Source organism: Narcine bancroftii, chromosome 5, assembly GCF_036971445.1.
Source record: "Narcine bancroftii isolate sNarBan1 chromosome 5, sNarBan1.hap1, whole genome shotgun sequence".
Lineage (NCBI taxonomy): Eukaryota > Metazoa > Chordata > Chondrichthyes > Torpediniformes > Narcinidae > Narcine > Narcine bancroftii.
In genome coordinates this window covers 108,940,260-108,955,287 of record NC_091473.1, presented here as the reverse complement: position 1 = coordinate 108,955,287, position 15,028 = coordinate 108,940,260, and the positions used below count along the sequence as shown (strand labels likewise).

General features: G+C 43.0%; 1 protein-coding gene across 4 annotated transcripts in view; it reads right to left on the bottom strand.

Moving 5' to 3' along the window:
• Positions 1-15,028, bottom strand: part of LOC138763854 (AP-1 complex subunit mu-1-like) — a 40,894-nt gene that overhangs the window by 20,646 nt on the left and 5,220 nt on the right. For all 4 annotated transcript variants that reach the window (XR_011357861.1, XM_069938715.1, XM_069938716.1 and 1 more), the window contains 2 exons: positions 6,256-6,386; positions 4,169-4,316 (listed from right to left, as the gene is read on the bottom strand). Coding sequence is in view for 3 of the 4 variants with exons in the window: in XM_069938715.1 (XP_069794816.1) it covers positions 4,169-4,316; positions 6,256-6,386 (279 nt within the window). In the remaining variant the exon portion in view is untranslated. The remainder of the gene's footprint in view (positions 1-4,168; positions 4,317-6,255; positions 6,387-15,028) is intronic.

Sequence of the window (15,028 nt, the reverse complement as noted above, 5' to 3'; positions counted from 1 at the left end):
AGTGCCTCCAATGGTGTATTGCTTCCACTAAGGCCTGGGCCTCCTTCTCAATGGCTGAGTGCCGCAGTTTGGGGCCCAGGAGGGTGCAGGAAAAAAATGCCACGGGCTGCCCACCTGGTTAAGTGTGGCAGTCAGTGCAAAGTCAGACGCATCACTCTCCACCTGGAGCGGGATGGATTCATCCACAGCATGCATTGCCATCTTGGCAATGTCATCTTTGTTGCATGTGAAGGCTGCTTGGGCTTCTGTTGATGGGGGTTGGTTGGTTGTTTTCACCAGGGAGTGGGCCTTATCTGCATAATAAGGGACCCACTGGACATAATAGGAGAAAAATCCAAGCACTTTTTCAAGGCCTTGAGGCTGTGGGGCAATGGGAGTTCCAGCAGGGGGTGCATACAGTCAGGGTCAGGCCCAATTACTCCATTCTCCACCACGCAACTGAGTATAGCCAGAAGAGAAGTGCGGAACATGCATTTCTTCTGGTTGAGCTTTATGGCCATCTGGAGAAATTTTGTAGGTTGGCGTCATGATCCTGCTGGACATGGCTGCAGATGGTCACGTTTTCCAAATAGGGGAATGTGGCCTTTAACTCGTGGTCATCCACCATTTGGTTTATCTCCCTCTGGAAGACAGAAACCCCGCTGGTGACTGCAAAGGGGAGCTGGAGGAAGTGGTAGAGGTAGCCACCTGCCTCAAATGCCATGTACCAGCTGTCCTCCAGTTGAATTGTGAGCTGGTGGTATGCCTCAACTTAAGGTCGATCGTACTGGGCTGTGTGCGGGAGGGTGAAGGCATCCAGTTGGGTGAATCGGTTGATGGTCTGACTGTTGTCTATGACCATGCAGTGTTTGTCCCCGCTCTTTACTACTACCATTTGTGCCCTCCAGGGGCTGGTGCTAGGTTCTATAATCCCTTCAGCCAGAAGTTACAGAGAAAGGTTGAGCAGCCTGGGGCTTTTTTCTCTGGAGCGTAGAAGATTGAGGGGGGATTTGATGGAGGTGTTCAAGATTTTAAAAGGGACAGAGAGAGTCAATGTGGATAGGCTTTTTCAATAAAGAGTGGGGGATATTCAAACCAAAGGCCATGGTTTGAGATTGCAAGGGGAAAATTATAAGGGGAACATGAGGGGAAATTTCTTCACGCAAAGGGTGGTTGGGATGTGGAATAAGCTTCCGGCAGAGGTTGTTGAAGCAAGGACGTTATTTACATTTAAGGAAAGACTGGATAATTACATGGAGGGGAGAGGATTGGAGGGGTATGGACCAGGTGCTGGTCAGTGGGATTAGGAGGGTGGGGATTTGTTCCGGCATGGACTAGTAGGGCCAAACTGGCCTGTTCTGTGCTGTATATAGTTATATGGTTATATGGTTATGTCATTTAACTTCTGCTCTAATGAAGGCTCTTTCCCCAAGGCTGTATCACCAGGCTTACAGTTGGAGGTGAAGTTCACAAACAGGGGCAGCAGTGGGACCTGGAGGGTTGACAAACTGCAATGGGTGGATTTCAGGTTGCCAATTGGCCGTGTTCGGAGAGGAGAGCAGGTGGTTTAAAAATTGGTTGTTGTGGACCTTGAGGGAGGGGTGAGGCCAATCATATTCCATTAGGACACTCTTAAGTTGGGACTGAAAGTCCAGTCCCAATATGACCGGTGCGCAGAGTTGTGGCGTAACAAGAAATTTAAAGTTTTTGTATTTAGTGCCATGCATGGTTAATGTCATGGTGCAGCTGGGGTGGATCTTGGTCGAATGGGATCTGGAGGCCAAAGAGATTTTACACTTAGGTGGGAGTAGTGCCGTACTGTGACTGGGTGTATGAAGCTCTCCATGCACCTGGTATCAAACAGGCAATTTGCAACACGACTGTTTACCTTGATGTCTATCATAGACCTGGCTAGCTGATGTGCGCTGTTCTGGTCCAGGATGATCGAGGCCAATGGCTGGTCACCGTCTAATTTCCTGCTACTGTATTGGCTCGATGGCGCCTTCCAAGATGGCAGCCTCCGTGTCATGCACGCGGCGCTGTTCCTCACTACTGGAATTGACGTGGTCCAAGATGGCAGTGGCTGCCGCCCGCATGCAGCGTTGCTGCTGGAGCATTTGGACCTATATACCCTTTTGTAGTGCCCCTTCTTCCCGCAGCCAGAACAAGTTGCATCTCTGGCCCGGCAGCTTCTACGTCAATGCTTCGTGTGGCCGTAGAAGTGACACTTTGGGTGCTTGATGGCGGTGACTTGGGATCCTGTGTCCCGAGATGCTAGTGCCTGTGCTCCCCGCATGGCAGTCATATTGCCAGAGGAGAAGACCTCTGCATTTTGCTGCACTGTTTCAAGCATCTGGCCAGATCCATGACTTCCTGCAGGCTCTGATCAGCCTTTTCTAGGAGTCTCTAGTGAATGTGTTCAGACCTGAAGCTGGCTACACACGCATCTCAGATCCGGTCCTCTAAGTGGATGGCAGCAGAAACTTTTCTGCAGCCAACAGGTTTTCCCCAGCTCCCACAGGCTCCTACTCGTCCACTGACTCACCAGGCACTTGTGTGCGATGGCGCAGAGGATACCTGGCATAGATGAAGCTCATTGGGGTATGGTACTGTTTCTACAGGAGCTCTATAGTGGCTGTTTAAATACTGCAGTCTCTGATCATTTGAAGAACACGGTGGCTGAATTGTGCGAAGAGCAGGTCCCATTGATCTTCTTTGCTCTGCACGTCATTTCAACTCATGAAGGCGTTCAGGCAGTGCAGCCACTGATCAAATTTTATGGAGGCCTCTGGAGCTTTGGGGTTTGATGTCCAATTTATTCACCTGTATTTCCTTGTCCTTGGCACAAAAGTTTGTTGATTAAATTGAAATGCTATCAATGACTCAAATCAGACTAGAATCACATTAAAGTGCAAACATGTTTCACATGTTGCTGGCCTGGTTCTAAGGCAGGTACTGAGGGAGAGGTTTGGGTGTAACTACCTTTATGGGAATTCTGAGGGGAGGTGTCACAGGTACAAGGGCAGGCCAGTTCATAAAATACATTTGTATTAGACAGTACTAGCAGTTACACAGTGGTTCCACCATATTTCTAAGGTACTAGAATGTTGGAGAATGGATAATATTGTATTTTTATTTAAGAAGAGCTGCAAGGCCAAGTAACAGAACTACAGGCCAGTGAACCCAGCATCAGTGGAGAGAAAGTTACAGAGGGGATTCTGAAATGCAAGGATGAATTAAGGATAGACAGTATGGCTTTGTATGTGGTATTGTTGTTGATGGAATTTATCAAGGTCCTGAATGGTAGACCAGTCCAAAAAGATAAGATTCACATGAGATTCAGGGTGAGCTGGCCAACTGGAAACAAAATTGCCTTGGTGGAAGGAGTCAGAGGGTGGAAGATTGGAAGCTTGTGAGTGGTGATGTGCCACGAGGATCAGTAATAGCTCCCCTGTGGTTTCTCATATATACTAATGGCTTGGGTGAGAATGTAATTAGTAAGTTTGTGGATGACACCAAAATGGTGGACAGTGAAGAGCATTATCTAAGGGTAAAACAGGTAAAGTGGGTAAAGGAATAACAGATGAAATTTAATTCAGAGAAGTGTGAAGAATTGTATTTTGGGAAGTTAAACAAGGGCAGGACATGAACAATAAATAACCCCGAGGAGTGTTGTTGAACAGAGAGATCAAGGAATACACAGTTCCCTGAAAGTAGTGACACAGGTAGACAAATGTGATCAAGATGGCATATGGCAAGTCCTATTTTGTCAGACAGGGCATTGAGTACATCATGTTCCAGGTGTATAGGATAGTGGTGAGACCACACGTGGAATAATGTGCAGTTATGGTTTGTAGAAAAGATTCACAAGGATGTTAATGGAATTGAAGGGCATGAGTATGAGGATAGGCTGGAAATGTTTTCCCTGGAATTTAGGAGGGGTGATTGTCATTTTCCATTCATGAGTTGCTATTCTTATTTTAAATAATTAAACTGATTATAATCTTAAACCACATCAATCAGTCAAGTTTTAAACAGAAGTGCAATCAATAAAAAACAATTTTGTCAACTGCAGAAAAGATACTTAATCGCCTTAAAGGTGAACATCAGATCAGCTTTGTTATGTACTATTGAAATCTAGCTGGTGTGGCAATGCTCAACACAAATTACCTGCAACATTGATACTCACCAGGAAGTTAATAGACTCGATGATGTCAATGAAAAGTTCATTTTTTCTATATTTGATTCCTTCTGATCTCCAGGACACAGCATTGGTTACAGCAGCTGGAGGTCTAGGTGCCCCCTGCTTCAATTTGTAGCTTTCCTGTGTAATGTATCTGTCAAAACATGCAGAAGATAGAAGATGAAGATGGTATTGAGAATTTCTCCAGTGGAAACTACTCAACAACTACAAGTTCACATGACCTTAAAATGACCTCAAACCACTTTCCTGAAGAAAAGTCGAGGAAATAAAAAGATAAACAAGATGCAAAAAGACGGTGATGTATGGAGAAGATTAAGATAATTAGGGCTAAAGTTTGATAAGTGTAGGATTGATAATAAAAGGTAAAATTTTGAGAGTACAGAGTTTGCATGTTCCTGTCAGAATCGAAGGCAAGATTAGAAGGCATAGGGAATATTGGTTTTCAAGGGATATTGGGGATCTGGTTTGGAAGAAGAGCAAGGTGTATAACAGGTATAGGCAATGTGGAGCAAATGAGGTATTTGAAGAGTATAAAAAATGCAAGCAAAACCTCGAAAAAGAAATCAGGAACATGCAGGAACTGAGTTACTGGGAAAGATTAAATACGTTTGGACTTTATTCCCTGGAGCATTGAAGAATGAGGAGATATTTGATAGAGGTATTTAAAATTATGTGGAGGATAGACAGAGTAAATGTATATAGACTTTTTCCCACTGAGGGGAGATGAGATACAAACCAGAGCACATGGGTTAAGAGTGAAAGTGGAAAAATTTAGGGGGAATGTGAGGGGGAACTTCTTCACAAAGAGAGTGGTGGGAGTATGGAATGAGCTGCCATTTGAGGTGTTGAATGCAGTCTCAATTTTAACATTTAAGAGGAATTTGGACAGGTACATGGATGGGAGTGGTATATGGAGGCCTATGGGCTTGATGCAGGTCAGTGGGACTAATAAAAAAAAGTTCAGCACAGACTAGAAGGGCCGAAGAGGCCTGTTTCTATGCTGTCATGTTCTATGGTTCTATGCACACTCAAATCAAGGGAAATATGAGAAAGAATTATCAGTAAAATGTTCCAAACAGTGTTTTGCACCATTGGAATTGTCCTTCAGTGCTGCTTAAATGAATTGACCAAGTGGTTAAATTAAAAAGATCAGGACAGATTTTAAAAATTACATTCCGTGTCGATGATTAATGATATAACTCGGTCCACTGAAATTAATAAATATACAATTACTTTTAAGACCACTATTTAGATGGTGAGAGAAAACATTTGAGTAATTTTAGAAAGATTATGACATAGGAGCAGAAATAGGCCATTCAGCCTATTGAGACTCTCCCACCATTTAATCATAATCTGATCCATTTTCCCACTCAGCCCCATTGCCCAGCCTTCTCCCCATAACCGTTGATGCCCTGGCTCATCAAGGGAGGAATCAACACCAACTTTTTTTTTCTGCCACAATTTAGACTGCCCCACAAGTCTGTTGTGCCATTCAAGAAATTTTTTAATTAAAATGTTAAAAAAAAATTAAAATGTAAATTTAAATTTAAAAATTTTAAATGTTGACTTACAGCACAGTAACAGGCCATTTTGACCTCAAGTCCATTCTGCCCAATTTACACCCCATTAACCTACACCCTGGTACGTTTTGAATGGTGGGAGAAAACCGGAGCCCCCAGTAAAAAACCCACGCAGACAAGGAGAAGGTACAAACTCCTTACGGATAGCTTGAGATTTGAACTCCGGATTGGTCCTGATTGCTGGCACTGAAGGGCACTAACCATTCTGCCAACTGTGATCATGAATGACGTGAGTGGTAATAAAGGTCAACAAAAAAATCTGACAAAGGGCTCAGGCTTGCAACTTTGACTGCCTTTTGCTTCCGACAGATGCTTTGTGACCTGCTGGGTTTCTCCAGCTCTTTCGTGTATTAATTCAAGGAGAAACACCTTTTCTCATATTTCTTCGCAAACTCAATACAATATTAACAATTTACTCAGCGTCAAATGCCTTTTGCAGAAGAGAGTTCATGGAATATACTAAACATCACCAGACATGCAGAATGCACCTACTCTTGCAGGATGGTTGATTCAGTGATCTGTGGGTAGCCAAAGTCCATAATCTCATCAAGTAGCTCATAGATTAGAATAAAATTGTCTTTTATGCTCTCCTGTTCAAGATCTCCAAAGTACTCAATGAAAATCTAAAATGTTAAAAGAAAAATATACCGTTAGCCACATAAATAAAAGTTAATAGCTTTGCGTTATGAATCAAAGTAATATCACACAATAAATGCTGAAGGAATTCAGCAGGTCTCACAGCATCCATTGGAGGGAAATATACATTATCGACATTTCGGGCCTGACCCCTTCTTCAAAGTAAATGCAAAAAGTAGGCAGGCATCTGAATTAAAAAAGTGGGAGAGAAAGGGGGAAGAATAGGAGGGGGGGGAGGAGTACAGACCAATGCAACAAAAGGCATATGATAAGAGGAAAGGTGAGAATTGATTTTGACTCTGTGAAAAGAGAAGAATTTTAAATTTAAATTTTAATTTAAAAAAATAATAATTTAATTTTTTTTTAAATATAGACATACAGCATGGAAACAGGCTATTTCAGCCCACAAGCCCATACTGCCCAATTCCACCCAATTAACCTACAACCCTGGAATGTTTCAAAAAGTGGGAGGAAACTTGAGTCCCCCGGAAAAGCCCACACAGACATAGGGAGAATGAACCAACTCCTTACAGACAGCGTGGGATTTGAACCCAGAACCCGATTGTTGGCGCTGCAACAGCCAACCATGCCGCCCCAAAGAAGAGAGACAGAACTAGAAGAAGCAGGGAAGAATTTCAAGGAAGATCAGGAAAATCTGTCAGGTTTAATTCGGAAAGATTGAGAGAAAACACTGACTTTTCTGCAACTGTGTGAAAAGTTGGAGAAGGACTCCGTCCAGTAATATATCTTTACCTCCAAAAGATGCTGTGAGACTGGCTGTGCTACTCCAGCATTGACTGTGTTTTTACAACAATCACAGTGTCTGCAGACTTCTGTGTTTCACTTGTGTTATGAATCTACCTTGGTTCAATATTTGGGATGTTGTGCAGCCTTTGCAACTTTTAAAATTCTGTTAGTTTTACCACATATCAAATACATTCAAAAATCATTTTCTCCAGTTATTTAATGGCACTGTAAATAGATGTGGGTAGATACCATTTACTTTATTAAATTATGGATGGAGAATTCACTTACACAAGAGGAAGTACTAAATGCCATGTCTTTGTAAGAGGTGCAGGAGCCCTCTACCTGACAGTGATGTGCTGCAATGCGAACAAACAAGCTCAAACTACGAAGGCTGTGCTACAGGCTTTAATTAGCTTAAAACTGGCACACAAGGTTCAGTATCCCTCTAGCTCCATGTGCTCTACTCCTACCCAAGGACCAGCGTAAGCCTTTATATGGGGCCAGTGATTGGCAGGGAGTAGGTGGAGCCAGCCAGCCTCCCAGGTTACCTGCCTGCAGGTACTGTGGGTTGACCCCTGCAGAAGGCAGGCAGTCACAGACAATCCAATAGTTGTATCACAACATTCACCCCCTTCTTAAAATGAGTCCCTTGGGAGGGAAAAACCGTGTCTACCACTGTCTTTATGCCAAGAGTCTGCTAGATACAGAGTAGTTGGGAGAGAAAACATATTTACTGATTTACAAATTCAGATGATCTGCTGGTTGCCATTGTCTTTGGGACCGCCGCAGGACATGTGCTTGGTCAATGGTCAGTGGGGAAAGGGCCACCTGAAGATTGGCTGGTTCGGGGTGATCAGGATGGCTGGCGATACGGGTGCATGGCAGTGAAGGGGTGTAGGTTTGGGGTGGGTCCACAGACAGTGGGGTCCTGTGGTTGATGGTGGGCAGGGGGAGTATGTCGGCTCCGGGAGGGTTCTGGAGATGCCAGGGGTACCCGGGATGGGTTCCCAACAGTGCCAGGTCCCGTGTCGAGATGGTGTCTTCATGTCCATTGGGGTACACTTCATGGGCTTAATGTGGGTCGGCATGGAGGAGGTGCACCTGCTTGACCAGGGGGTCGGATTTGTGAGTCCTCACATGTCTACAGAGGAGGACTGGTCCCGTAGACATCAGCCAGGCTGGCAGTGAGACCCCCACTGCCGATTTCCTGGAGAAGGAAAAGAGGCATTCGTGAGGGGTATAGTTGGTAGCCGTACATTAGAGTGACCATATAGCATAGAGTGCCTCAGGAAGGGCCCCTGGCTAACAGTTAGTGGACCATCCTTTCAACTAAGGGCCAGGAGGACTGCCTTCCAGATTACCCCATTTTCACATTCTACCTGCCTGTAGCCCTTGGGGTTGTAGCTAGTCGTGTGACCAGGCGCATTGCCTCACACCACCAGGTACTGGTGCAACTCTTCACTCATGAAGCTGGACCCCCAGTCACTGTGGATGAATGGCAGGAATCCGAACATGGTAATAATCTGCGCCAGTGCCTTGTTAATGGAGATAGTGGAGGTGTCAGGGCAAAGGATGGCGAAGGGAAAACAAGAGTATTCGTCTATAATTGAGAGGAAATTGACATTTTTGTTCATGGAAGGCAGTGGCCCCTTAAAGTCGACGCTCAGTTGTTCAAAAGGCTAAGTGGCTTTTATTACATGGGCCTGTGCTGGGCGGAAGAAGCACGGTTTACATTCCGCACAAAGCTGGCAGGGCTCAGTCATGGTCCGGACTTCCTGGACAGTGAAGGGAAAATTTCAGGATTTCACGAAATGGTACAGCACATGATGCCCGGGTGGCAAATGGTGTCGTGCGGCCCCTGAAGTTAGTCAGACTGTGCACTGGTGCAGGTCCGGGACTCGGCATCAGAGGAGTCATCGAGCTTCCTTGGCCTATACTGAATGTCATAGCTGAACATGACCAACTCGACTCTCCAGTGCAAAATCTTGCTGTTTTTGACCCTGCCTCTGTGGGTCGTGCTGAACATGAATGCCACTGCCTACTCCTGACCTCTCCCTTAAACCTTCCTTCCCACACCTTATGCAGATGTCCTCTTGTATTTACTACTGTCACCCTTGAAAAAAAGGTGCTGGCTGTCCATTCTGTCTATGCCCCTCTTAATCTTCTAGACCTCGATCAAGTCACCTCTCATCCTTCTTCACTTCAAAGATAAAAGCCCTAGCACTGTTAACCTTGCCTCATTAGACAAAAGAAAATATAATTCAGTAATGTGATAAAGGAAGATACTGTATAATGCCCAAATTTCTAATCAATTCATCTGTGTAAACAAGGGTGCACCAATCAACACAAGGCACCATAACCAAAGATGTGAATCATTACCTTCTGGATTTCTGAGAATGTCATTGATTAACTCTATTAACAAACTTTTTTTCTCCAAACAGCTTATTTGCTTTTAATCACTGTAGATTTTTCAAATCGTAACTAAGGGATAAATAAACTTCTCCCCAAACAACTTTTGATGACCTGGTACTGAATTACAACATAACATGTAAAAAGGACTGCTTTGTAATCACTGCCTCTAGTAGTGAAATATAGTTTATTTTATTTTTCTATTTTTCCAAAAACATAGTATCACATCTGAAAAAACTATCGTTTTTAATGTATTTTTAATGTATTTGGGCAGGCTTCTCCATCTCTTTAAATCGTCTTCGATTTTTTCAAGGATGTGGGTATAGTTGAGTTGCAGTGAAATATTCCATCGTTGATCAAAACTGAAACATGCTGACTAATTGGCCAGATCTTTTGGAGGTACGTGGGTTATTACTCAATCGCTTATTCATTGCCAACTACATTTCACACGTATGCAATTTTTTTCAAAATTTTATACAAGATTATTAATGGTATTAACCTTATCATTATAATCAAATCTTTGAAGGCACCAGACAATACTAAATAGAAACTCAAGGATAGTCAGCATGGCTTTGTGAAGGGAAGGTCATGCCTCACGAGCCTAATTGAGTTTTTTGAGAAGATAAAAGAAATTGATGAGGGGAGGCAGAAGATGTGATCTACAAGGCTTTTGACAAGGTCTCCCCTTTCATTCAGAAAGTCTTGAGGCATGGGATCCATGGAACTTTGGCTGTGTGGATAAGATTTGGCTTGCAAGTAGAATGCAGAGAGTATTAGTGGAAGGAAAGTATTCTTCCTGGAGGTTAGTGACTAGGACCCCTACTCTTTGTGATTTTTATAAATGACCTGGATGAAGAGGCGGAAAGATGGGTCAGTAAATTTGTGGATGATATGAAAGTTGGAGGAGTTGAACCTGAAGGTTGTCAAAAGTTACAAGAGGATATAGATAGGATGCAGAGTTTGGCAGAAAAGTGGCAGATGGAGTCTAATCTGGATAAGTGTGAGGTGATGTATTATGGAAGAACAAACCAGAAGGCTGAGCACAGGGTTAATGGTCAGTTATTTAAGAAAGAGGATGAACAGAGGAACCTGGGGTCCAAATCCATACATCCCTCAAGGCCGCTGCACAGGTTGAGAAGGCCTATGGGGCACCTAGTGCCAGAAGGGGATCAAGGGTATCAAGGATTGTTACGAGTGAAAGCAGCTCATGTCATTTGAGCAGTTGAGGAACAAATACAATTTGTCTAATAGAACTTTCTTCTGCTATCTGCAAATAAGATATTTCTTAAGGGAAAAATTGGGACCATCTATGACCCTAGATGTAGTAACTTGCAGATTCTAATTTGACAGGGGAATCTGTGTAAATTTATTTCTAAGATATATCACATATTCGAAAGTGAGGGCCTGAAACCGGGCTTACAAAGGTCAAGGGAGAGATGGAAGGTGAACTTGGACACAACAATCAATGAAGAATGGTGGCAGAACCTGTGTCTGGATAGCGTGATGGGGGTTGTCAACACCAGACACAGGATGGCGCAATACAATTTCGTGCATCAGTCCCTCCACCTGGCTATGTAAAAAGGTAAGATTTTTCTGGGAAGATATTCCTTAAAAAAATTATAGGTGGATTTTTCACAGGATCCGGAGTTGTACTTTCTAGGAGACATTGGGGATATGAGTTTTAGCATGTACAAATACCAAATTTTGTTCATGAAGGTCACTTTGGTGGTAGGCAAGAAGAGTATGGCAGTTTCATGGAAGTTCGACTCCCAGCTAAATACCACACGATGGAATATGAAAATAGAGAGTTGCATTCCACTGGGGGGAAAATCAACATACAATCTAAGAAGGAACATAACATATTTGTTAAGGTGTGGCAACCTTACTTGAAAAATATTGGCTCTCTGATTGATTATCCCCCCTCTTCGAAATAGGGGTACTGTAGCAATTCATCCAGTCGGGAAATGAATGTGATCAAAGAAGTGGGACATGATGTAGATTAGTGCAGTATAATGTTTTTACATCAGTTAAACTTACACCACAGAAGTGGAATAAATTGAAATCACATTGGATCAGACCAATGTTTAGATGTGGTGAGGATGTAGGAACTTTTTGCATTCAACTTGGTCTTGTCCCAAGGTAAGACCTTTTTGAGTGGATGTAGCAAATTTTTTGGAACAAGTTACAGGTATTATATTTCCGCAAAATCCAGATTTATTTTTATTGGAAAATATTGAAGGTACAAGACATAAGTTAAAATGATCAATATATCAAATGGAATTTGTTAAAGTTGCATTAGCGGTGGCAAGGAAATATATTGCAGTTACATGGATATATGCTTGGGTGTGGCATGATGGAATGCAGAAATTCAAAGTTGTATTCCCTTGCAAATTTGGCACCAAAATATTAGGTTTAATTTGTTAAATTGTCCTTCCTACACCTCTGCACCTGTGAGAATCTCCTCTGAATTATGTTAATGAATTTTTAAAATGTGTGTTAAGCGACATCCTTATGCAATCCAAAAATTCTCATTTTCTTTCTCTTCTTTTATTTTATATAAACTATATTATACTTTTTATATTGGTTGTTTTTTTTTTTGGGGGGAGGAGTTTGGGTAGGAGGTAAATACCATCATGTATGTAATATTTTGTTTTCTCTTTGGAACATGTATTACTATATTAAATCTTGATTTCTACAAGTATGGAAAATGTTTTAAATATTTTAAAAAATGAAGTGGGACATGGCGCAGAAAACAAGTTTCTTTCAGTTTCGCTTTGTTTTTTTAAAAAACGTTCTTTTAAATTCAATTTAATTGACTGTACTTTCAGTTGTACGAAGGTGGAGGTGGGTGGGGAGATGGGAGGGGTGATAAACAAAGATGCCATATGTTACATAAATGTGAAAAATTATTGTATGGTTTGTTTGAATTTTATGAGTCTATGAAAATCAAAACAAAATATTCAAAACAAAGAAGGCCTATGGGATGCTGGGCTTCATTAGTCAGGAGATTGAGTTCAGAAGTAGAGAGGTCATGTTGCAATTCTACAAATCTCTGGTGAGACCACATTTGGAGTATTGTGTTCAGTTCTGGTCACCTCATTACAGGAAGGATGTGGAAGCTATGGAGAGGGTGCTGAGAAGATTTACCAGGATGTTGCCTGGATTAGAAAACAAATTGTATGAGGCAAGATTAGTACAGCAGGGACTTTTCTCTTTGGAGTGTAGAAGGATGAGAGGAACTTAATAGAGGTCTACAAGATTATGAGAGGCATAGATAAGGTGGAGAGCCAGGAATAGCGAACACCAGTGAACATATGTACAAAGTGAAGGGAGGGAAGTTTAGGGAAGACATTAGAGGCAAGGTTATTTATATATAAACGCAGAGAATTGTGGGTGCCTGAAATGCCTTGCCAAAGATGGTGGTGGAAGATGAAACATAAGGGGCATTTAAGAGACTCCTAGAGAGAGACATGGATGGAAGGAAAATAGAGGGTTACAGTGTAGTAAATGTGGATTCTTCTTTGGCTTTGCTTCGCAGACGAAGATTTATGAAGGAGTAATGTCCACGTCAGCTGCAGGCTCGTTTGTAGCTGACAAGTCCGATGCGGGACAGGCAGACACGGTTGCTGCGATTGCAAGGGAAAATTGGTTGGTTGGGGTTAGGTGTTGGGTTTTTCCTCCTTTGTATTTTGTCAGTGGTCTTCTTCAAAGGAGGCTGCTGCCCGCCAAACTATGAGGTGCCAAGATGCACGGTTTGAGGCGATATCAGCCCACTGGCGGTGGTCAATGTGGCAGGCACCAAGAGATTTCTTTAGGCAGTCCTTGTACCTCTTCTTTGGCGCACCTCTGTCTCGGTGGCCAGAGGAGAGCTCGCCATAGAACACGATCTTGGGAAGGCGATGGTCCTCCATTCTGGAGACATGACCTACCCAGTGCAGTTTGATCTTCAGCAGCATGGATTCGATGCTGTCAGCCTCTGCCATCTCGAGTACTTCGATGTTGGAGATGAAGTCGCTCCAATGAATGTGGAGGATGGAGCGGAGACAACGCTGGTGGAAGCGTTCTAGGAGCCGTAGGTGATGCCAGTAGAGGACCCATGATTTGGAGCCGAACAGGAGTGTGGGTATGACAACGGCTCTGTATACGCTAATCTTTGTGAGGTTTTTCAGTTGGTTGTTTTTACAGACTTTTTTGTGTAGTCTTCCAAAGGCGCTATTTGCCTTGGCAAGTCTGTTGTCTATCTCGTTGTTGATCCTTGCATCCGATGAAATGGTGCAGCCGAGATAGGTAAACTGGTTGACTGTCTACTCTTTGCAGACGATGCCGCTTTAGTTGCCCATTCAGAGCCAGCTCTTCAGCGCTTGACGTCCTGTTTTGCGGAAACTGCCAAAATGTTTGGCCTGGAAGTCAGCCTGAAGAAAACTGAGGTCCTCCAACAGCCAGCTCCCCACCATGACTACCAGCCCCCCCACATCTCCATTGGGCACACAAAACTCAAATGTGGATTATACACAAAGCAAGAAAGTAATTCAATTTAAATGGCCAGACACTGGGATAAAATATTTAGATATTCATGTGGAACCATAGTTAAAATATTTATTCAAGTTAAACTACTCAACATTATTAAAGAAAATAAGAGATGATTTGGAGAGAAGGAATTACATATTACTTTGATAGGTAGTGTAAATTATGTTAAGATTAAGATAAAGATACAATATCTTTTTCAATCAATTCCAATTTCAATTACTCCAAAAACTTTTAAGAAATTAAATGCTTGCGTTAGGAAATTTTTATGGAAAGGGGAAATGGCATGGGGTTCTTTGGAAAAATTAATGTGGAGATATGATTTATGAGGGTTGGAGCTCCCCAATTTTATGAATTATTATAAAGCAGCCTAAAGAAATCTCTTGGTGCCTGCCACATTGACCACCGCCAGTGGGCTGATATCGCCTCAAACCGTGCATCTTGGCGCCTCACAGTTCGGCGGGCAGCAACCTCCTTTGAAGAAGACTGCAGAGCCCACCTCACTGTCAAAAGACAAAGGAGGGAAAACCCAACACCCAACCCCAACCAACAAATTTTCCCCTGCAACCGCTGCAACCGTGTCTGCCTGTCCCGCATCGGATTTGTCAGCCACAAATGAGCCTGCAGCTGACGTGGACATTTACCCCTCCGTAAATCTTCGTCCACGAAGCCAAGCCAAAGAAGAAAGATAAAGCAGCCCAGTTGCAATTTATTAAAGTAATGTCTAACAGACAAAATTCCAGCTTGGGTAAATATAGAACTTAGTACAATAGGGGAAGCAAGTCTTTATTTATAAATGGAATTCAAGATTGTTAATCTTCTTCTTTGGCTTGGCTTCGCGGACGAAGATTTATGGAGGGGGTAAAAAGTCCACGTCAGCTGCAGACTCGTTTGTGGCTGACAAGTCCGATGCGGGACAGGCAGACACGATTGCAGCGGTTGCAGGGGA